At 42.5% G+C, this 24,513-nt stretch overlaps 1 protein-coding gene across 3 annotated transcripts in view; it reads right to left on the bottom strand.

Moving 5' to 3' along the window:
• The window catches only part of pps (protein partner of snf), a 424,574-nt gene that overhangs the window by 216,719 nt on the left and 183,342 nt on the right, over positions 1–24,513 (bottom strand). For all 3 annotated transcript variants that reach the window (XM_071664264.1, XM_071664265.1, XM_071664266.1), the window contains exon 8: positions 19,305–19,455. In XM_071664264.1, the coding sequence (XP_071520365.1) occupies positions 19,305–19,455 (151 nt within the window). The remainder of the gene's footprint in view (positions 1–19,304; positions 19,456–24,513) is intronic.

Below are 24,513 nucleotides of genomic sequence, written 5' to 3'. Positions count from 1 at the left end.
TTAAGGCAAGGAATGTGTGAAGTACAGTAGGAAAGGAGAAACAGAGAAATTCTGAAAAGAGTACAGTGGATAAGGCAGGTGAAAATCCAAAACTTTTCAACAACTTCATTATAGACAAAATATATCATTGAGGAGTGTTCATCAAGCAAAAAATATGATAAAAGGAGTTATTACAAAGAATGGATGGAATGAATCAAGAACAGTGTGGGTGAAAAGAAAGAAAAGAATTGTCAAGTATGAATGGGTATGTGTTTATGCACCTGAGAATATGAACACTGTATAAGGTGAAGATGAAATGAAGTGTTTCTGGAGAAATCTGAATGGCAGTATAAAAGGGTTTGAGAATGTGAGAAAGGGGGATGCTGTGGGTGATGTGAATGCAAAGGTGGGATGTGATAAAATCAACGAGATAGGTGATAAATAGGAAGTGCCTGTAGACACCTGGGCTATGGGGGTTTATTCTTTGCAAACACCTTTATCAACAAGATGATCCACGGATATATGTGGGCAAGAAATGATGGAAGAGAAGAAAAAAAGCATTTGAACGACTATGAGGCATGGATGAAAGGTTAGGAAAGGTTGTGCTGGATGCTAAAGTTGTGAGAGGACTCTTTGGAGATTCTGCCCATTTTGCAGCTCCTGTGGAGGTGTGAACCATAAAGAAGTGGAAGTATGGTGTAAGGAAGAATCAAGAAGTGAAGGCATTCAAAAGTGAGAAGAGGAATAAGAAAGAATGCAAGGAAGAGCATGAAAGATGGAAGTGCAGTAAAATGTAGAGATACAGACATGTTTAGGGCAAGACAGTTAATGGCTGCTGAATTAGTAGTTGGATGCAAGGTAGTGGGATACAGGAATAAAAGTGGAAATGCATGGTGGATGGAGAAGATAAGAAATTCTGTGGAAGAAAAGTGAAAGGCACATGGTAGATTGTTTGAAAGGAATGTATCAGTGGAAGTTCTGCAAAGGAAGAGGGAATGACATAAGCTGTGTGTAAGTGGAATGTTAAGAAACTGATATTTGAAGGCAGAGAAAAAAAAAAGATTTAAAGACATAGAGTGATAAGTTTAGGAAAAATAAGACCCTGTATCCCACGGGATAGGGGAGAAAGAATGATTCCCATGTATTCCCTACATGTCATAGATGGCGACTAAAGGGGGTGGGAGCAGGGGGCTGGAAACCCCCCATCCTTGTATCAAAATTTCTAAAAGGGGAAACAGAAGAAGGATTCAAGCAGGTAGTGCTCATCCTCCTTGAAGGCTCAGATAGGGGTACCTGAATATGTAAGGATGTAACTAAGATGAAAAGAAAGATAGGTGGTATGAGTGAGTAAAAGGAACCTGCATGTTCTGGGTATGAGTGAAACAAAGCTCAAGGGTAAAGGGGAAGAGTGGTTTGGGAAAGTCTTGGGAGTAAAGTCAGGGGTTGGTGAGAGGACAAGAGCAAAGGAAGGAGTAGCATTACTCCTGAAGCATAGGTTGTGGGAGTATGTGATAGAATGTAAGAAAGTAAATTGCAGATTGATGAGGATTAATATAAAAGTGGAAGGAAAGAGATGGGTGATTGTTGGTGCCTATGCAACTGCTCAGGAGAAGAAAGATCATGAGAGGCAAGTGTTTTGGAAGCAGCTGAGTGAGTGTGTTAGCAACTTTGAATGCACAAGACCGGGTTATAGTGATGAGTGATTTGAATGCAAAGGTGAGTAATGAGGTAGTTGAGGATATAATTGGTGTACATGGGGTATTCAGTGTTGTAAATGGAAATGGTGAAGAGCTTGAGGATTTGTATGCTGAAAAAGGACCTGTGATTGGGAATACCTGGTTTAAAAAGAGAGATATACATAAGTATATGTATGCGAGTAGGAGAGATGGTCAAAGGGTGTTACTGGATTACATGTCAATTGATAGGTGTGTAAAAGAGAGAGACTTTTGGATCTTAATGTCCTGATAGGGGCAGCTGGAGGGATATCTGATCACTATCTTGGGGAGAAGAGAGTGGTGAAAGAAAGTGAGCTTGGAAAGGAGACTTGTGTTAGGAAGTACCAGGAGAGATTGAGAGCAGAATGTAAAAAAGTGAGAGCAAACAACATGAGAGGAGTGGGGGAGGAATAGGATGTATTTAGGGAAGCAGTGATGGCTGGCACAAAAGATGCATGTGGCATGAGAAAGGTGGGAGGTGAGCAGATTAGAAAGGGTTGTGAGTGGGGGAATGAAGAAGTAAGGGTGTTTGTGAAAGAGAAGCGAGAGCCATTTGGATGATTCTTGTAGGGAAGTAGTGCAAATGACTGGGAGATGTATAAAAGAAAGTGGCAGGAGGTCAAGAGAAAGGTGCAATCGGTGAAAGAGAGTGCAAATGAGAGTTGGGGTGAGAGAGTATCACTGAATTTCAGGGAGAATAAAAAGATGTTTTGGAAGGAGTTAAATAAAGTGCGTAAGACAAGAGAACGAATTGGTGAAGGGGCTAATTGGGAGGTAAAAACAAGTATTGATGAAGTGAGAAGGAGATGGAGTGAGTATTTTGAAGGTCTGTTGTGGCAGATATAGGATGTTTTGGTGGGGGTGGTGTGTGAAGTGAGAAGGGCAGGGAGAATGGTTTGGTGAATAGAGAAGAGGTAGTGAAAGCTTTGCGGAAGATGAAAGCCAACAAGGCGGCAGGTTTGGATGGTATTGCAGTGGAATTTAAAAAAAAAAAAAAAAAAAAAAAAAAAAAGAGGAGGTGACTGTGTTGATGATTGGTAAGGCTATTCAATATACAGTATATATGGATCATGGTGAAGTGCCTGAGGATTGGCGTAAAGCATGTATAGTGCCACTGTACAAAGGCAAAGGGGATAAAGGTAAGTGTTCAAATTACAGAGGTGTAAGTTTGTTGAGTATTCCTGGGAAGTTATATGAGAAGGTAAAGGCATGTACAGATCATCAGATAGGGGAAAAGCAATGTGGTTTCAAAAGTGGTAGAGGTTATGTGGATCAGGTGTTTGCTTTGAAGAATGTATGCGAGAAATACTTAGAAACACAGATGGATTTGTATGTAGTATTTATGGATCTGGAGAAGGCATATGATAGGGTGGACAGAGATGCTTTGTGGAAGGTTTTAAGAGTATATGGTGTGGGAGGCGAGTTGCTACAAGTGAAAAGGCATGTATACTAATAGGAAGAGAGGAGAGTGATTTCTCAGTGAATGTCTGTTTGCAGCAGGGTGCGTGATGTCTCCATGGTTGTTTAAAATGTTTATGGATGGAGTGGTCAGGAAGGTGAATGAAAGAATTTTGGAGAGAGGGGCAAGTATCCAGTCTGTTCTGGATGAGAAGGCTTGGGAAGTGAGTCATCTGTTGTTCGCTGATGATACAGCGCTGATGGCTGATTCAGGTGACAAACTGCTGAAGTTGGTGACTGAGTTTGGTAAAGTGTGTGAAAGAGGAAAGTTGAGAGTAAATGTGAAAAAGCGCATGGTTATTAGGTTCAGTAGGGTTGAGGGACAAATTAATTGGGAAGTAAATTTGAATGGAGAAAAACTGGAGGAAGTGAAGTGTTTTAGATATCTATGAGTGGCCTTAGAAGCAGATGGAACCATGGAAATGGAAGCGAGTCACAGGATGGGGAGGGAGCATAGGTTCTGGGAGCATTGAAGAATGTGTGGAAGGCATGAACGTTATCTTGGAGAGCAAAAATGGGTATGTCTGGATGGGGTGGTTAGGAAGGTGAATGAAAGAATTTTGGAGAGAGGGGCAAGTATCCAGTCTGTTCTGGATGAGAAGGCTTGGGAAGTGAGTCATCTGTTGTTCGCTGATGATACAGCGCTGATGGCTGATTCAGGTGACAAACTGCTGAAGTTGATGACTGAGTTTGGTAAAGTGTGTGAAAGAAGAAAGTTTCTGGTAAATGTGAATAAGAGCAAGGTTATTAGATTCAGTAGGGTTGAGGAACAAATTGAGACGTAAATTTGAATGGAGAAAAACTGGAGGAAGTGAAGTGTTTTAGATATCTATGAGTGGACTTAGCAGCAGACAGAACCATGGAAGTGGAAGCGAGTCACTGGATGGGGAGGGAGTGAAGGTTCTGGGAGTGTTGAAGAATGTGTGGAAGGCGAGAACATCATCTCGGAGCAAAAATGGGTATGCTTGGAGGAATAGTGGTTCCAACAATGCCTTATGGTTGCAAGGCATGGGCTATAGATAGGGTTGTGCAGAGGAGGGTGGAAGTGTTGGAAATGAAATGTTTGAGGACAATATGTGGTGTGAGGCGGTTTGACTGAGTAAGTAATGAAAGGTTAAGAGAGGTGTGTGGTGATGAAAAGAATGTGGTTGAGAGAGCAGGAGAGGGTGTGTTGAAATGGTATGGACACATGGAGAGAATGAGTGAGGAAAGATTGATAAAAAGGATATACGAGTCAGAGGTGGAGGGAAGAAGGAGAAGCAGGAGACCAAATTGGAGACGGAAGGATGGAGCAAAAAAGATTTTAAGCAAATCTGGCCTTCTTTGTCTTTTCCAAGCGCTATCTCACAGGTGCGGGTGCCATTTCATGTGTGGCAGGGTGGCGATGGGAATGGATGAAGGAAGCAAGTATGAATATGTACATGTGTATATATGTGATCGGGGCCTGAACATGCAGGAGGGTGAAAGGCGTGCAAGGAATAGAGTGAATTGGAACAATGTGGTATACTGGGGTCGACGTGCTGTCAATAGATTGAATCAAGGCATGTGAAGCGTCTGGGGTAAACCATGGAAAGTGCTGTGGGGCCTGGATGTGGAAAGGGAGCCGTGGTTTCGGGCATTATTATATGACAGCTAGAGACTGAGTGTAAACGAATGGGGCCTTTGTTGTCTTTTCCTAGTGCTACCTCGCACACATGAGGGGGGAGGGGGATGTTATTCCATGTGTGGCGAGGTGGCAATGGGAATAAATACAGGCAGACAGTATGAATTATGTACATGTGTATATATGTATATGTCTGTGTGTGTATAAATATATATGTACATTGAGATGTATACGTATGTATATATGTGTGTGTGGACGTGTATGTATATACATGTGTATGGGGGTGGGTTGGGCCATTTCTTTCGTCTGTTTCCTCGCGCTACCTGGCAAACATGGGAGACAGCGACAAAGCAAAATAAAAAAAAATAAATATATATATATGTTTGAAGGAATAGTGGTTCCAACAATGTTGTATGGTTGCGAGGCGTGGGCTATGGATAGAGTTGTGCGCAGGAGGATGGATGTGCTGGAAATGAGATGTTTGAGGACAATATGTGGTGTGAGGTGGTTTGATCGAGTAAGTAACCTAAGGGTAAGAGAGATGTGTGGAAATAAAAAGAGCGTGGTTGAGAGAGCAGAAGAGGGTGTTTTGAAATGGTTTGGGCACATGGAGAGAATGAGTGAGGAAAGATTGACCAAGAGGATATATGTGTCGGAGGTGGAGGGAACGAGGAGAAGAGGGAGACCAAATTGGAGGTGGAAAGATGGAGTGAAAAAGATTTTGTGTGATCGGGGCCTGAACATGCAGGAGGGTGAGAGGAGGGCAAGGAATAGGGTGAGTTGGAGCGATGTGGTATACCGGGGTTGACGTGCTGTCAGTGGATTGAATCAAGGCATGTGAAGCGTCTGGGGTAAAACATGGAAAGCTGTGTAGGTATGTATATTTGTGTGTGTGGACGTATGTATATACATGTGTATGGGGGTGGGTTGGGCCATTTCTATCGTCTGTCTCCTTGCGCTACCTCGCAAACGCGGGAGAGAGCGAAAAAAAAAATATATATATGTATATATATGTATGTGTATATACATATGTTTCTTTTTCTTTTAAACTATTCGCCATTTCCCGCGCTAGCGAGGTAGCGTTAGGAACAGAGGACTGGGCCTTTTTTGGAATATCTTCACCTGGCCCCCTCTGTTTCTTCCTTTGGAAAAAAAAAAAAAAAAAAAAAAACGAGAGGGGAGGATTTCCAGCCCCCCGCTCCCTCCCCTTTTAGTCGCCGTCTACGACACGCAGGGAATACATGGGAAGTATTCTTAATCCCCTATCCCCAGGGAAAATATATATATATATATATATATATATATATATATATACATATATATATATATATATATATATAGATTATTATATTTTTTTTATTATACTTTGTCGCTGTCTCCCGCGTTTGCGAGGTAGCGCAAGGAAACAGACGAAAGAAATGGCCCAACCCCCCCCATACACATGTATATACATACGTCCACACACGCAAATATACATACCTACACAGCTTTCCATGGTTTACCCCAGACGCTTCACATGCCTTGATTCAATCCACTGACAGCACGTCAACCCCGGTATACCACATCGCTCCAATTCACTCTATTCCTTGCCCTCCTTTCACCCTCCTGCATGTTCAGGCCCCGATCACACAAAATCTTTTTCACTCCATCTTTCCACCTCCAATTTGGTCTCCCTCTTCTCCTCGTTCCCTCCACCTCCGACACATACATCCTCTTGGTCAATCTTTCCTCACTCATTCTCTCCATGTGCCCAAACCACTTCAAAACACCCTCTTCTGCTCTCTCAACCACGCTCTTTTTATTTCCACACATCTCTCTTACCCTTACGTTACTCACTCGATCAAACCACCTCACACCACACATTGTCCTCAAACATCTCATTTCCAGCACATCCATCCTCCTGCGCACAACTCTATCCATAGCCCACGCCTCGCAACCATACAACATTGTTGGAACCACTATTCCTTCAAACATACCCATTTTTGATTTCCGAGATAATGTTCTCGACTTCCACACATTCTTCAAGGCCCCCAGAATTTTCGCCCCCTCCCCCACCCTATGATCCACTTCCGCTTCCATGGTTCCATCCGCTGCCAGATCCACTCCCAGATATCTAAAACACTTCACTTCCTCCAGTTTTTCTCCATTCAAACTCACCTCCCAATTGACTTGACCCTCAACCCTACTGTACCTAATAACCTTGCTCTTATTCACATTTACTCTTAACTTTCTTCTTCCACACACTTTACCAAACTCAGTCACCAGCTTCTGCAGTTTCACACATGAATCAGCCATAAATGCTACATACAAATCCATTTGCTTTTCTAAGTATTTCTCACATACATTCTTCAAAGCAAACACATGATCCACACATCCTCTACCACTTCTGAAACCACACTGCTCTTCCCCAATCTGATGCTCTGTACATGCCTTCAGCCTCTCAATCAATATCCTCCCATATAATTTACCAGGAATACTCAACAAACCTATACCTCTGTAATTTGAGCACTCACTCTTATCCCCTTTGCCTTTGTACAATGGCACTATGCACGCATTCCGCCAATCCTCAGGCACCTCACCATGAGTCATACATACATTAAATAACCTTACCAACCAGTCAACAATACAGTCATCCCCTTTTTTAATAAATTCCACTGCAATACCATCCAAGGTATAAGGTATAAGGTATAAGGTCTCTCCAGGTACTTCCTCACACAAGTCTCCTTCCCAAGCTCACTTACTCTCATCACCCTCTTCATCCCAACATTCACTCTTCTTTTCTGAAAACCCATACAAATCTTCACCTTAGCCTCCACAAGATAATGATCAGACATCCCTCCAGTTGCACCTCTCAGCACATTAACATCCAAAAGTCTCTCTTTCGCGCGCCTGTCAATTAACACGTAATCCAATAAGGCTCTCTGGCCATCTCTCCTACTTACATACGTATACTTATGTATATCTCGCTTTTTAAACCGCGTATTCCCAATGGAATACCTGGAAAAAGGTGAGAACAATGGAAGTAAGGGGAGTGGGGGAGGAATAGGATGTATTTAGGGAATCAATGATGGATTGCGCAAAAGATGCTTGTGGCATGAGAAGAGTGGGAGGTGGGTTGATTAGAAAGGGTAGTGAGCGGTGGGATGAAGAAGTGAGAGTATTAGTGAAAGAGAAGAGAGAGGCATTTGGACAATTTTTGCAGGGAAAAAATGCAATTGAGTGGGAGATGTATAAAAGAAAGAGACAGGATGTCAAGAGAAAGGTGCAAGAGGTGAAAAAGAGGGCAAATGAGAGTTGGGGTGAGAGAGTATCATTAAATTTTAGGGAGAATAAAAAGATGTTCTGGAAGGAGGTAAATAAAGTGCGTAAAACAAGGGAGCAAATGGGAACTTCAGTGAAGGGCGCAAATGGGGAGGTGATAACAAGTAGTGGTGATGTGAGAAGGAGATGGAGTGAGTATTTTGAAGGTTTGTTGAATGTGTTTGATGATAGAGTGGCAGATATAGGGTGTTTTGGTCGAGGTGGTGTGCAAAGTGAGAGGGTTAGGGAAAATGATTTGGTAAACAGAGAAGAGGTAGTAAAAGCTTTGCGGAAGATGAAAGCCGGCAAGGCAGCAGGTTTGGATGGTATTGTAGTGGAATTTATTAAAAAAGGGGGTGACTGTATTATTGACTGGTTGGTAAGGTTATTTAATGTATATATGACTCATGGTGAGGTGCCTGAGGATTGGCGGAATGCGTGCATAGTGCCATTGTACAAAGGCAAAGGGGATAAGAGTGAGTGCTCAAATTACAGAGGTATAATTTTGTTGAGTATTCCTGGTAAATTATATGGGAGGGTATTGACTGAGAGGGTGAAGGCATGTAAAGAGCATCAGATTGGGGAAGAGCAGTGTGGTTTCAGAAGTGGTAGAGGATGTGTGGATCAGGTGTTTGCTTTGAAGAATGTATGTGAGAAATACTTAGAAAAGCAAATGGATTTGTATGTAGCATTTATGGATCTGGAGAAGGCATATGATAGAGTTGATAGAGATGCTCTGTGGAAGGTATTAAGAATATATGGTGTGGGAGGCAAGTTGTTAGAAGCAGTGAAAAGTTTTTATCGAGGATGTAAGGCATGTGTACGTGTAGGAAGAGAGGAAAGTGATTAGTTCTCAGTGAATGTAGGTTTGCGGCAGGGGTGTGTGACGTCTCCATGGTAGTTTAATTTGTTTATGGATGGGGTTGTTAGGGAGGTGAATGCAAGAGTTTTGGAAAGAGGGGCAAGTATGAAGTCTGTTGGGGATGAGAGAGCTTGGGAAGTGAGTCAGTTGTTGTTCGCTGATGATACAGCGCTGGTGGCTGATTCATGTGAGAAACTGCAGAAGCTGGTGACTGAGTTTGGTAAAGTGTGTGAAAGAAGAAAGTTAAGAGTAAATGTGAATAAGAGCAAGGTTATTAGGTACGGTAGGGTTGAGGGTCAAGTCAATTGGGAGGTAAGTTTGAATGGAGAAAAGCTGGAGGAAGTAAAGTGTTTTAGATATCTGGGAGTGGATCTGGCACCGGAGGGAACCATGGAAGCGGAAGTGAATCATAGGGTGGGGGAGGGGGCGAAAATTCTGGGAGCCTTGAAGAATGTGTGGAAGTCGAGAACATTATCTCGGAAATCAAAAATGGGTATGTTTGAAGGAATAGTGGTTCCAACAATGTTGTATGGTTGCGAGGCGTGGGCTATGGATAGAGTTGTGCGCAGGAGGATGGATGTGCTGGAAATGAGATGTTTGAGGACAATGTGTGGTGTGAGGTGGTTTGATCAAGTGAGTAACGTAAGGGTAAGAGAGATGTGTGGAAATAAAAAGAGCGTGGTTGAGAGAGCAGAAGAGGGTGTTTTGAAGTGGTTTGGGCACATGGAGAGAATGAGTGAGGAAAGATTGACCAAGAGGATATATGTGTCGGAGGTGGAGGGAACGAGAAGAGGGAGACCAAATTGGAGGTGGAAAGATGGAGTGAAAAAGATATTGTGTGATCGGGGCCTGAACATGCAGGAGGGTGAAAGGAGGGCAAGGAATAGAGTGAATTGGAGCGATGTGGTATACCGGGGTTGACGTGCTGTCAGTGGATTGAATCGGGGCATGTGAAGCGTCTGGGGTAAACCATGGAAAGCTGTGTAGGTATGTATATTTGCATGTGTGGACGTATGTATATACATGTGTAAGGGGGGGGTTGGGCCATTTCTTTCGTCTGTTTCCTTGCGCTACCTCGCAAACGCGGGAGACAGCGACAAAGTATAATAAAATAATAATAATATATATATATATATATATATATATATATATATATATATATATATATATATATATATATATATTTTGGTTTAAAAAGCGAGATATACATAAGTATACTTATGTAAGTAGGAGAGATGGCCAGAGAGCGTTATTGGATTACGTGTTAATTGACAGGCGCGCGAAAGAGAGACTTTTGGATGTTAATGTGCTGAGAGGTGCAACTGGAGGGATGTCTGATCATTATCTTGTGGAGGCTAAGGTGAAGATTAGTATGGGTTTTCAGAAAAGAGGAGTGAATGTTGGGGTGAAGAAGGTGGTGAGAGTAAGTGAGCTTGGGAAGGAGACCTGTGTGGGGAAGTACCAGGAGAGACTGTGTACAGAATGGAAAAAGGTGAGAACAATGGAAGTAAGGGGAGTGGGGGAGGAATGGGATGTATTTAGGGAATCAGTGATGGATTGCGCAAAAGATGCTTGTGGCATGAGAAGAGTGGGAGGTGGGCTGTTTAGAAAGGGTAGTGAGTCGTGGGATGAAGAAGTAAGAGTATTAGTGAAAGAGAAGAGAGAGGCATTTGGACGATTTTTGCAGGGAAAAAATGCAATTGAGTGGGAGAAGTATAAAAGAAAGAGACAGGAGGTCAAGAGAAAGGTGCAAGAGGTGAAAAAAAAGGGCAAATGAGAGTTGGGGTGAGAGACTATCAGTAAATTTTAGGGAGAATAAAAAGATGTTCTGGAAGGAGGTAAATAGGGTGCGTAAGACAAGGGAGCAAATGGGAACTTCAGTGAAGGGCGCAAATGGGGAGGTGATAACAAGTAGCGGTGATGTGAGAAGGAGATGGAATGAGTATTTTGAAGGTTTGTTGAATGTGTCTGATGACAGAGTGGCAGATATAGGGTGTTTTGGTCGAGGTGGTGTGCAAAGTGAGAGGGTTAGGGAAAATGATTTGGTAAACAGAGAAGAGGTAGTAAAAGCTTTGCGGAAGATGAAAGCCGGCAAGGCAGCAGGTTTGGATGGTATTGCAGTGGAATTTATTAAAAAAGGGGGTGACTGTATTGTTGACTGGTTGGTAAGGTTATTTAATGTATGTATGACTCATGGTGAGGTGCCTGAGGATTGGCGGAATGCGTGCATAGTGCCATTGTACAAAGGCAAAGGGGATAAGAGTGAGTGCTCAAATTACAGAGGTATAAGTTTGTTGAGTATTCCTGGTAAATTATATGGGAGGGTATTGATCGAGAGGGTGAAGGCATGTACAGAGCATCAGATTGGGGAAGAGCAGTGCGGTTTCAGAAGTGGTAGAGGATGTGTGGATCAGGTGTTTGCTTTGAAGAATGTATGTGAGAAATACTTAGAAAAGCAAATGGATTTGTATGTAGCATTTATGGATCTGGAGAAGGCATATGATAGAGTTGATAGAGATGCTCTGTGGAAGGTATTAAGAATATATGGTGTGGGAGACAAGTTGTTAGAAGCAGTGAAAAGTTTTTATCGAGGATGTAAGGCATGTGTACGTGTAGGAAGAGAGGAAAGTGATTGGTTCTCAGGGAATGTAGGTTTGCGGCAGGGGTGTGTGATGTCTCCATGGTTGTTTAATTTGTTTATGGATGGGGTTGTAAGGGAGGTAAATGCAAGAGTCCTGGAAAGAGGGGCAAGTATGAAGTCTGTTGGGGATGAGAGAGCTTGGGAAGTGAGTCAGTTGTTGTTCGCTGATGATACAGCGCTGGTGGCTGATTCATGTGAGAAACTGCAGAAGCTGGTGACTGAGTTTGGTAAAGTGTGTGGAAGAAGAAAGTTGAGAGTAAATGTGAATAAGAGCAAGGTTATTAGGTACAGTAGGGGTGAGGGTCAAGTCAATTGGGAGGTGAGTTTGAATGGAGAAAAACTGGAGGAAGTGAAGTGTTTTAGATATCTGGGAGTGGATCTGTCAGCGGATGGAACCATGGAAGCGGAAGTGGATCATAGGGTGGGGGAGGGGGCGAAAATTTTGGGAGCCTTGAAAAATGTGTGGAAGTCGAGAACATTATCTCGGAAAGCGAAAATGGGTATGTTTGAGGGAATAGTGGTTCCAACAATGTTGTATGGTTGCGAGGCGTGGGCTATGGATAGAGATGTGCGCAGGAGGATGGATGTGCTGGAAATGAGATGTTTGAGGACAATGTGTGGTGTGAGGTGGTTTGATCGAGTAAGTAATGTAAGGGTAAGAGAGATGTGTGGAAATAAAAAGAGCGTGGTTGAGAGAGCAGAAGAGGGTGTTTTGAAATGGTTTGGGCACATGGAGAGAATGAGTGAGGAGAGATTGACCAAGAGGATATATGTGTCGGAGGTGGAGGGAACGAGGAGAAGAGGGAGACCAAATTGGAGGTGGAAAGATGGAGTGAAAAAGATTTTGTGTGATCGGGGCCTGAACATGCAGGAGGGTGAAAGGAGGGCAAGGAATAGAGTGAATTGGAGTCATGTGGTATACAGGGGTTGACGTGCTGTCAGTGGATTGAATCAAGGCATGTGAAGCGTCTGGGGTAAACCATGGAAAGCTGTGTAGGTATGTATATTTGCGTGTGTGGACGTGTGTATGTACATGTGTATGGGGGGGGGGGGGGGTGGGGCCATTTCTTTCGTCTGTTTCCTTGCGCTACCTCGCAAACGCGGGAGACAGCGACAAAGTATAAAAAAAAAAAAAAAAAAAAAAAAATATTTTGCTTTGTCGCTGTCTCCCGCATTTGCGAGGCAGCGCAAGGAAACAGACGAAAGAAATGGCCCAACCCACCCCCATACACATGTATACACATACGTCCACACACGCAAATATACATACCTACACAGCTTTCCATGGTTTACCCCAGACGCTTCACATGCCCTGATTCAATCCATTGACAGCACGTCAACCCCGGTATACCACATCGATCCAATTCACTCTATTCCTTGCCCTCCTTTCACCCTCCTGCATGTTCAGGCCCCGATCACACAAAATCTTTTTCACTCCATCTTTCCACCTCCAATTTGGTCTCCCACTTCTCCTCGTTCCCTCCATCTCCGACACATATATCCTCTTGGTCAATCCTTCCTTACTCATTCTCTCCATGTGCCCAAACCATTTCAAAACACCCTCTTCTGCTCTCTCAACCACGCTCTTTTTATTTCCACACATCTCTCTTACCCTTACCTTACTTACTCAATCAAACCACCTCACACCACACACTGTCCTCAAACATCTCATTTCCAGCACATCCATCCTCCTGCGCATAACTCTATCCATAGCCCACGCCTTGCAACCATACAACATTGTTGGAACCACTATTCCTTCAAACATACCCATTTTTGCTTTCCGAGATAATGTTCTCGACTTCCAAACATTCTTCAAGGCTCCCAGGATTTTCGCCCCCTCCCCCACCCTATGATCCACTTCCGCTTCCATGGTTCCATCTGCTGCCAGATCCACTCCCAGATATCTAAAACACTTTACTTCCTCCAGTTTTTCTCCATTCAAACTTACCTCCCAATTGACTTGACCCTCAACCCTACTGTACCTAATAATATATATATATATATATATATATATATATATATATATATATTATCCCTGGGGATAGGGGATTAAGAATACTTCCCACGTATTCCCTGCGTGTCGTAGAAGGCGACTAAGAGGGGAGGGAGCGGGGGGCTGGAAATCCTCCCCTCTCATTTTTTTTTTAATTTTCCAAAAGAAGGAACAGAGGAGGCCAGGTGAGGATATTCCAAAAAAGGCCCAGTCCTCTGTTCTTAACGCTACCTCGCTAATGCGGGAAATGGCAAATAGTTTAAAAGAAAAGAAAGAATATATATATATATATATATATATATATATATATATATATATTAGTGAAAGAGAAGAGAGAGGCATTTGGGCGATTTTTGCAGGGAAAAAATGCAAATGAGTGGGAGATGTATAAAAGAAAGAGGCAGGAGGTCAAGAGAAAGGTGCAAGAGGTGAAAAAGAGGGCAAATGAGAGTTGGGGTGAGAGAGTAGCATTAAATTTTAGGGAGAATAAAAAGATGTTTTGGAAGGAGGTAAATAAAGTGCGTAAGACAAGGGAGCACATGAGAACTTCAGTGAAGGGGGTTAATGGGAAGGTGATAAGTAGTGATGATGTGAGAAGGAGATGGTGTGAGTATTTTGAAGGTTTGTTGAATGTGCTTGATGATAGAGTGGCAGATATAGGGTGTTTTGATCGAGGTGGAGTGCAAAGTGAAAGGGTTAAAGAAAATGATTTGGTAAACAGATAAGAGGTAGTAAAAGCTTTGCGGAAGATGAAAGCCGGCAAGGCAGCAGGTTTGGATGGTAATGCAGTGGAATTTATTAAAAAAGGGGTGACTGTATTGTTGGCTGGTTGGTAAGGTTATCTAATGTATGTATGATTCATGGAGAGGTGCCTGAGGATTAGCAGAATGCTTGCATAGTGCCATTTGTACAGAGGCAAAGGGGATAAGTGAGTGCTCAAATTACAGAGGAATAAGTTTGTTGAGTATTCCTGGGAAATTATATGGGAGGGTATTGATTGAGAGGGTGAAGGCATGTACAGAGCATCAGATTGGGGAAGAGCAGTGTGGTTTCAGAAGTGGTAGAGGATGTGTGGATTAGGTGTTTGCTTTGAAGAATGTATGTGAGAAATACTTAGAAAAGCAAATGGATTTGTATGTAGCATTTATGGATCTGGAGAACGCATATGATAGAGTTGATAGAGATGCTCTGTGGAAGGTATTAAGAATATATGGTTTGGAAGGCAAGTTGTTAGAAGCGGTGAAAAGTTTTAATCGAGGATGTAAGGCATGTGTACGTGTAGGAAGAGAGGAAAGTGATAGGTTCTCAGTGAATGTAGGTTTGAGGCAGGGGTGTGTGATGTCTCCATGGTTGTTTAATTTGTTTATGGATGGGGTTGTTAGGGAGGTGAATGCAAGAGTTTTGGAAAGAGGGGCAAGTGTGCAGTCTGTTGTGGATGAGACAGCTTGGGAAGTGAGTCAGTTGTTGTTCGCTGATGATACAGCGCTGGTGGCTGATTCATGTGAGAAACTGCAGAAGTTGGTGACTGAGTTTAGTAAAGTGTGTGAAAGAAGAAAGTTAAGAGTAAATGTGAATAAGAGCAAGGTTATTGGGTACAGTAGGGTTGAAGGTCAAGTCAATTGGGAGGTAAGTTTGAATGAAGAAAAACTGGAGAAAGTAAATTGTTTTGGATATCTGGGAGTGGATCTGGCAGCGGATGGAACCATGGAAGCGGAAGTGAATCATAGGGTGGGGGAGGAGGCGAAAATTCTGGGAGCCTTGAAGAATGTGTGGAAGTCGAGAACATTATCTCGGAAAGCAAAAATGGGTATGTTTGAAGGAATAGTGGTTCCAACAATGTTGTATGGTTGCGAGGCGTGGGCTATGGATAGAGTTGTGTGCAGGAGGGTGGATGTGCTGAAAATGAGATGTTTGAGGACAATATGTGGTGTAAGGTGGTTTGATCGAGTAAGTAAGGTAAGGGTAAGAGAGATGTGTGGAAATAAAAAGAGTGTGGTTGAGAGAGCAGAAGAGGGTGTTTTGAAATGGTTTGGTCACATGAAGAGAATGAGTGAAGAAAGATTGACCAAGAGGATATATGTGTCAGAGGTGGAGGGAATGAGGAGAAGAGGGAGACCAAATTGGAGGTGGAAAGATGGAGTGAAAAAGATTTTGAGTGATTGGGGCCTGAACATGCAGGAGGGTGAAAGGTGTGCAAGGAATACAGTGAATTGGAATGATGTGGTATACTGGGGTCGACGTGCTGTCAATGGATTGAACCAGGGCATGTGAAGCGTCTGGGGTAAACCATGGAAAGTTCAGTGGGGCCTGGATGTGGAAAGGGAGCTGTGGTTTCGGTGCATTATTACATGACAGCTAGAGACAGAGTGTGAACGAATGTGGCCTTTGTTGTTGTTTCCTAGCGCTACCTCCCACACATGAGGGGGGAGGGGGTTGTTATTCCATGTGTGGCGAGGTGGTGATGGGAATAAATAAAGGCAGACAGTATGAATTATGTACATGTGTATATATGTATACGTCTGTGTGTGTATATACATGTGTACATTGAGATGTATAGGTATGTATATTTGCGTGTGTGGACATATATGTAAATACATGTGTATGTGGGTGGGTTGGGCCATTCTTTCGTCTGTTTCCTTGCGCCACCTCGCTAACGTGGGAGGCAGCGACAAAGCAAAATAAATAATAAAATATATATTTATATGTATGTATACACTGAAATGTATATGTATGTATATGTGCGTGTGAAAGCGTTTATGTATGTACATGTGTATGTGGGTGTGCTGGGCCATTCTTTCATCTGTTTCCTTGCGCTACCTCGGTAACACAGGAGACGGCGATTAAGATAATGAATATAAATAGATAAATATATATACACATGTTCATATTCATACCTGCTACCTTCATCCATTCCTGTCGCCATCCTGCCACAAATGAAATAGCATTCCCCCCCTCCAGTGAGGTAGCGCTAGGTAAAGACAAAAAAAAAGGCCACACTTGTTTACACTTAGTCTCTAGCTGTCATGTGTAATGCACCAAAACCACAGCTCCCTTTCCACATCCAGGCCCCACACACCTTTCCATGGTTTAACCTAGATGCTTCATATGCCTGAGTTCAATCCACTGATAGCACGTCCACCCCGGCATACCATATTGTTCCAATTCACTCTATTCCTTGCATGCCTTTCACCCTCCTGTATGTTTAGGCCCCAATCGCTCGAAATCTTTTTCAATCCATCCTCCCACCTCCAATTAGGTCTCTCACTTCTTCCTCTTCCCTCCACCTCTGACACATATATCCTCTTGGTCAATCTTTCCTCACTCATTCTCTCGATGTGTCCAAACCATTTCAACAAACCCTCTTCTGCTCTCTCAACCACAACTCTCTTTATTACCACACATCTCTCTTACCCTTTCATTACTTACTCGATCAAACCACCTCACACCACATATTGTCCTCAAACATTTCTTTTCCAACACATCCACCCTCCTTCACACAACCCTATCTATAGTCCATGCCACACAACCATATAACATTTCTGGTACCACCATTCCTTTAAACATGCCGATTCTTGCTCTCCAAGATAACGTTCTTGCCTTCCACACATTCTCCAATGGTCCCAGAACATTCAACCCCTCCCCCACCCTGTGACTCACTTCTGCATCCATGGCTCCATCGACTGCTAAGTCCACTCACAGATCTCTAAAACACTACACTTCCTCTAGTTTTTCTCCATTCAAACTTACCTCCCAACTAACTTGTCCCTCAACCCTACTGAACCCCAACAGATTGCATATTCATCCCTTATTCTGAAACTCTTGCATTCATCTCCCTAACCACCCAATTAATAAACAAATCAAACAACCAAAGTGACATCACACACCCTTGCCACAGACAGACCTTTACAGGGATCCAATCACTCAACTCGTTTCCTACTCATACATATACCTTAACCTTACAAAACTCCAGAAGCTCTTCACCATTTCCATTCATGACACTGAATACCCCATGCACACCAATAATACCCTCAACTGTTACACTACCCACCTTCACATTAAATCACCTATCACTAATACTCGGTCTTGAGCACCAAAACTGCTGACACTCACTCAACTGCTCCCAGAACACTTGACTCTCACGGCCCAGTGCATAATCACCAGTAATCAACCACCTCTCGTCAACCACTTTCAGTTTGTTTTACATCAATTTAGAATTTACTTTCTTACACTCTATCACATACTCCCACAACTCCTGCTTCAGGAGTAATACTACTCCTTCCTTAGCTCTTGTCTTCTCACCAACCCCTGACTTTACTCCCAAGATGTTTCCAAACCATTCTTCCCCTTTATCCTTGAGTTTCATTTCAATGAGTGAGAACATCCAGGTTTCTTTCATCCAACATACTACTTATCTCTCCTTTCTTCTCCTCTTGGCTACATCCATACACATTCAGACATCCACATCTGAGCCTTCATGGAGGATGAGCACTCCCTACCTGACTCCTTCTTCTGTTTCCTCTTTTAGACACTGAAATACAAAAAGGAGAAGGTTTCCAACCCTTGACTCCATCCCCATTTAGTCACCTTCTAGACACACAAGGAATACAGAGGCGGAATTCTTTATCCCATACCTTATTTTCAGTAATGTTTTTACCTACCTAGTTGAAACTTCCATTTAATTTTGACAGCTTTAAAGGTGAGGTACATGTGTAAAAGGCAAATGTGGGGTCAGCTTCAAAAAGAATAATGAAGAGTTGTAATAATGCAAAAGACTCATTCTTTTCAAAAGACTGGCATTACTGCACTCTGCTTGGGTGTGCTTAATCCATGGGTGAAAAGTCAATGGAGGATAAGGAGTACAATCTCATTGAAAAACTTTTCTCTCCTTTTGCTACTACAAGATGTAGTACAGACTTGAAGCTGCAGCAGTGCATTACAGGAGTCCTGGGGTTATACAAAATGATTAATTAAAATCATCTTCATAAGACTTAACCTACAATGAAAAGTTAACTGAATGCACCTTGAAACTGCATGCATTTATTCCATCCTGTTACAGTTAGAGAGGAATTTAATAGAGCACACTGAAAATATAACTGATCTGAGTTTCAAATTCCTTAATGTATTTGTAGACAGTAGTTGGTAAGCAGCCAATGACCATGGAGGTATATTACAAGTACTACCCGCCTGGGTATCGGATGGGTTAGTGACACCTCTGTAGCAAGCTAGCACTTCAAGGGTTGTTTAACTGCACTCATTTGACTCAGGTAGCTGTCTTTCCTTTCTGCCTCACCCACATGTGGACCACAAGCATTCTGTCCACAAACATACAAGCTCTCCTTGTCATACATAACAATTCACAACACTTAACTCACACAGCTCATTCTTCATAACCTTAGATCTTCCTGTAATGAGCAATATGCACTACTCCTGCCTGTTGGTATAATCTTAGGAGCAATAGATAGAACTAGTAGGATGAAAAAGTTGCTAGAAACATCAGGTAGCAGTAGTAGGGTAGGAGTATTAGGCAGGATCATTAGGTAGGAGCCTCTGAAACACTGCACTAGACTTGCCTTTTGCCAGTGGCCTGTTGAGGGTGAGGCACTAACGGGTAATAAGTGGCACTAGAGTTCACTAGTTATGGAGACTCTATTGCCATGGCTACCCCCTTGAGGAAGTTCCAGTTGAGAATGGGCATCAGAAATATAGATAGATAAATTATGTACTTGTTAAAACTAGAGTAAAAAAATACTCACCAATAGCCTTTGTAACACCAACACAGGACCCGTGGAACCAATCCTCACACTTATCACAACAAATCATAAATCGGTTATTGTGGGGTTTTTGGCATATACACCACAACCTTTCAGGATCATCGTCTTCATATTCTTCAAGCGATTCATCATCCTAAAAGAATTAAAATTACTTATAGGTATATAGTATATTCAAAATACGAATATTTTTGGTAAGAAAACAAATGACAATAATCTCCTTTAATAGTGTTACTGGATGACAACTGCATGTACATCAATTTTCATACTCATTTACAATTTTCATCATCAGCCAGGTAATGCCAAGAACAGACAAAGAAATGGCCTTGTTCACTCACATGTACACTGCACCAAAACCAGGCCCAACAGAGCTTTACACATTCTTTCCTGGCTACTTCCAATGCCCTGGTTCAACCCATTTACAGCAAGTCCCTTCCTGTATACCACTCACTCCCATTCACTCTGTCTAATGCACAACTCACAACATTCCGCACATTTAGACCCAGAACACTCAAAGAGTCTTTAACTTCAACCTTCCACTTCCTCCTTTCTTTCCCCCTTTTCTGTGTTCCCTCTAATTCTGATATCTTATCATATTTATTCATTTGTCATACTTTGTCGCTGTCTCCCACGTTAGCGAGGTAGCGCAAGGAAACAGACGAAAGAATGGCCCAACCCACTCATATACACATGTATATACATATACGTCCACACACACACATACACATACCTGTACATCTCAACATTAGTATTCATTTTATTATACTTTGTCACTGTCTCCCATGTTAGCTAGGTAGTGCAAGGAAACAGATGAAAGAATGGCCTAACCCACCCACATACACATGTATATATATATATATATATATATATATATATATATATATATATATATATATATATATATATATATATATATTCTTTTTTTTTTTTTCATACTTTGTCGCTGTGTCCCGCGTTTGCGAGGTAGCGCAAGGAAACAGACGAAAGAAATGGCCCAACCCTCCCCATACACATGTACATACACACGTCCACACACGCAAATATACATACCTACACAGCTTTCCATGGTTTACCCCGGACGCTTCACATGCCTTGATTCAATCCACTGACAGCACGTCAACCCCTGTATACCACATCGCTCCAATTCACTCTATTCCTTGCCCTCCTTTCACCCTCCTGCATGTTCAGGCCCCGATCACACAAAATCCTTTTCACTCCATCTTTCCACCTCCAATTTGGTCTCCCTCTTCTCCTCGTTCCCTCCACCTCCGACACATATATCCTCTTGGTCAATCTTTCCTCACTCATTCTCTCCATGTGCCCAAACCATTTCAAAACACCCTCTTCTGCTCTCTCAACCACGCTCTTTTTAATTCCACACATCTCTCTTACCCTTACGTTACTTACTCGATCAAACCACCTCACACCACACATTGTCCTCAAACATCTCATTTCCAGCACATCCATCCTCCTGCGCACAACTCTATCCATAGCCCACGCCTCGCAACCATACAACATTGTTGGAACCACTATTCCTTCAAACATACCCATTTTTGCTTTCCGGGATAATGTTCTCGACTTCCACACATTTTTCAAGGCTCCCAAAATTTTCGCCCCCTCCCCTACCCTATGATCCACTTCCGCTTCTATGGTTCCATCCGCTGACAGATCCACTCCCAGATATCTAAAACACTTCACTTCCTCCAGTTTTTCTCCATTCAAACTCACCTCCCAATTGACTTGACCCTCAACCCTACTGTACCTAATAACCTTGCTCTTATTCACATTTACTCTTAACTTTCTTCTTCCACACACTTTACCAAACTCCGTCACCAGCTTCTGCAGTTTCTCACATGAATCCGCCACCAGCGCTGTATCATCAGCGAACAACAACTGACTCACTTCCCAAGCTCTCTCATCCCCAACAGACCTCATACTTGCCCCTCTTTCCAAGACTCTTGCATTTACCTCCCTAACAACCCCATCCATAAACAAATTAAACAACCATGGAGACATATATATATATATATATATATATATATATATATATACACGTCCACACACAGCACATATACATACCTATACATCTCAACATATACATATATATACACACAGACATATACATATGTACACATCTACATAACTCATACTGTCTGCCCTCATTCATTCCCGTCGCCACCCCGCCATACATGAAATGAAAATCCCCTTTCCCCGCATGTGTGTGAGGTAGCGCTAGGAAAAGACAGCAAAGGCCCCATTCGTTCACACTCAGTCTCTAGCTGTCATGTATAATGCACTGAAACCACAGCTCCCTTTCCACGTCCAGGCCCCACACAACTTTCCATGGTTTACCCCCAGGCGCTTCACATGCCCTGGTTCAATCCATTGACAGCACGTCCACCCCGGTATACCACATCATTCCAATTCACTCTATTCCTTGCACACCTTTCACCCACCTGCATGTTTAGGCCCCGATCACTCAAAATCTTTTTCACTCCATCTTTCCACCTCCAATTTGGTCTCCCACTTCTCCTTGATCCCTCCACCTCTGATACATATATCCTCTTGGTCAATCTTTCCTCACTCATTCTCTCCATGTGACCAAACAATTTCAAAACACCCTCTTCTGCTCTCTCAACCACACTCTTTTTAGTATCACACATCTCTCTTACCCTTTCATTACTTACTCGATCAAACCACTTCACACCACGTATTGTCCTCAAACATCTCATTTCCAGCACATCCATCCTCCTCCACACAACTCTATCCATAGCCCTCGCCTCGCAACCAAATAACATTGTAGGAACCACAATTCCTTCAAACATACCCATTTTTGCTTTTCAAGATAACGTTCTTGACTTCCACACATTCTTCAATGCTCCCAGAACTTTTGCCCCCTCCCCCACCCTATGATTCACTTCCGCTTCCATGGTTCCATCCACTCCCAAATCCACTCCCAGATATCTAAAACACTTCACTTCCTCCAGTTTTTCTCCACTCAAACTTACCTTCCAATTGACTTGTCCCTCAACCCTACTGTACCTAATAACCTTGCTCTTATTCACATTTACTCTCAGCTTTCTTCTTTCACACACTTTGCTAAACTCAGTCACCAGCTTCTGCAGTTTCTCACACAAATCAGCCACCAGTGCTGTATCATCAGCGAACAACATCTGACTCACTTCCCAAGCTCTCTCATCCACAATAGACTGCATACTTGCCCCTCTTTCCAAAACTCTTGCATTCACCTTCCTAACAACCCCATCCATAAACAAATTAAACAACCATGGAGACATCATGCACCCCTGCTGCAAACCAACATTCACTGAGAACCAATCACTTTCCTCTCTTCCTACACGTACACATGCCTTATATCCTCGATAAAAACTTTTCACTGCTTCTAACAACTTGCCTCCCACACCATATATTCTTAATACCTTAAACAGAGCATCTCTATCAACTCTATCATATGCCTTCTCCAGATCCATAAATGCTACATATAAATCCATTTGCTTTTCTAAGTATTTCTCACACACATTCTTCACAGCAAACACCAGATCAACACATCCTCTACCACTTCTGAAACCACACTGCTCTTCCCCAATCTGATGCTCTGTACATGCCTTCACCCTCTCAATCAATACCCTCCCATATAATTTACCAGGAATACTCAACAAACTTATACCTCTGTAATTTGAGTACTCACTTTTATCCCCTTTGCCTTTGTACAATGGCACTAAGCAAGCATTCTGCCAATCCTCAGGCATCTCACCATGAGACATACATACATTAAATAACCTTACCAACCAGTCAACAATACAGTCACCCCCTTTTTTAATAAATTCCACTGCAATACCATCCAAACCAGCTGCCTTGCTGGCTTTCATCTTCCACAAAGCTTTTACTACCTCTACTCTGTTTACTAAATCATTCTCCCTAACTCTCTTACTTTGCACACCACCTCAACCAAAACACCCTATATCTGCCACTCTATCATTAATTACATTCAACAATCCTTCAAAATACTCACTCCATCTCCTTCTCACATCACCACTACTTGTTATCACCTCCCCATTAGTCCCCTTAACTGAAGTTCTCATTTGCTCCCTTGTCTTACACACTTTATTTACCTCTTTCCAAAACATCTTTTTATTCTCCCTAAAATTCAATGATACTCTCTCACCCCAACTCTCATTTGCCCTCTTTTTCACCTCTTGCACCTTTCTCTTGACCTCCAGCCTATTTGTTTTATACTTCTCCCACTCATTTGCATTATTTCCCTGCAAAAATCATCCAAGTGCCTCTCTCTTCTCTTTCACTCACAATCTTACTTTTTCATCCCACCACTTACTACCCTTTCTAATCTGCCCACCTCCCACACTTCTCATGCCAGAAGCATCTTTTGCGCAAGCCATCACTGCTTCCCTAAACACTTCCCGTTCCTCCCCCCCTCCCCTTGCATCCTTTGTTCTCACCTTTTTCCATTCTGTACTTAGTCTCTCCTGGTACTTCCTCACACAAGTCTCCTTCCCAAGTTCACTTACTCTCACCACTCTCTTCACCCCAACATTCTCTCTTTTTTCTGAAAACCTCTACAAATCTTCACCTTCGCCTCCACAAGATATTGATCAGACATTCCTTCAGTTGCACCTCTCTTCCTACTTGCATATATACTTCTAGCACCATGAATTCACAATACCGGCCACAGAGATTTCTACATCACCCCATCATATGTTTTCTTCATATTCATAAACACTACATACAAATTCTTCTGTCTCTCAAGTATTTCTCAGACAAAGTGTTAAGAGCAAACATATGATCTAAATATCTTCTATCACTCCTGAAGCCATGATGTTCCCCAGTCTGATACTCTATCCATGCCACCACTGTCTAAATCCCCACATTCCCATACAACTACAATCAATAAACTTATACCTATGAAATCTGAACAACCACTTTGTCTCTCTTGCCTTTATACAACGGCATTATATAATCAATCTGCTAATCCTCAGGCACCTCACCATCAGGAACATATACAAAAAAAATCCTAACTAACCTATAAACAGCACAGTCCTCACTTCTTTTATGAAATTTAACTGCATTCCCTTCCACTCTAGTTGCCTTTCCCTGCTTTAACTTATGCAAAGCTTTCATCACATCTTTTTTTACTACACCACTTGCAATGAGTCCCTCA

This window comes from Panulirus ornatus, chromosome 8, assembly GCF_036320965.1.
Source record: "Panulirus ornatus isolate Po-2019 chromosome 8, ASM3632096v1, whole genome shotgun sequence".
Lineage (NCBI taxonomy): Eukaryota > Metazoa > Arthropoda > Malacostraca > Decapoda > Palinuridae > Panulirus > Panulirus ornatus.
The sequence above is the reverse complement of the archived record's forward strand: the minus strand, read 5'-3'. Positions and strand labels throughout refer to the sequence as shown.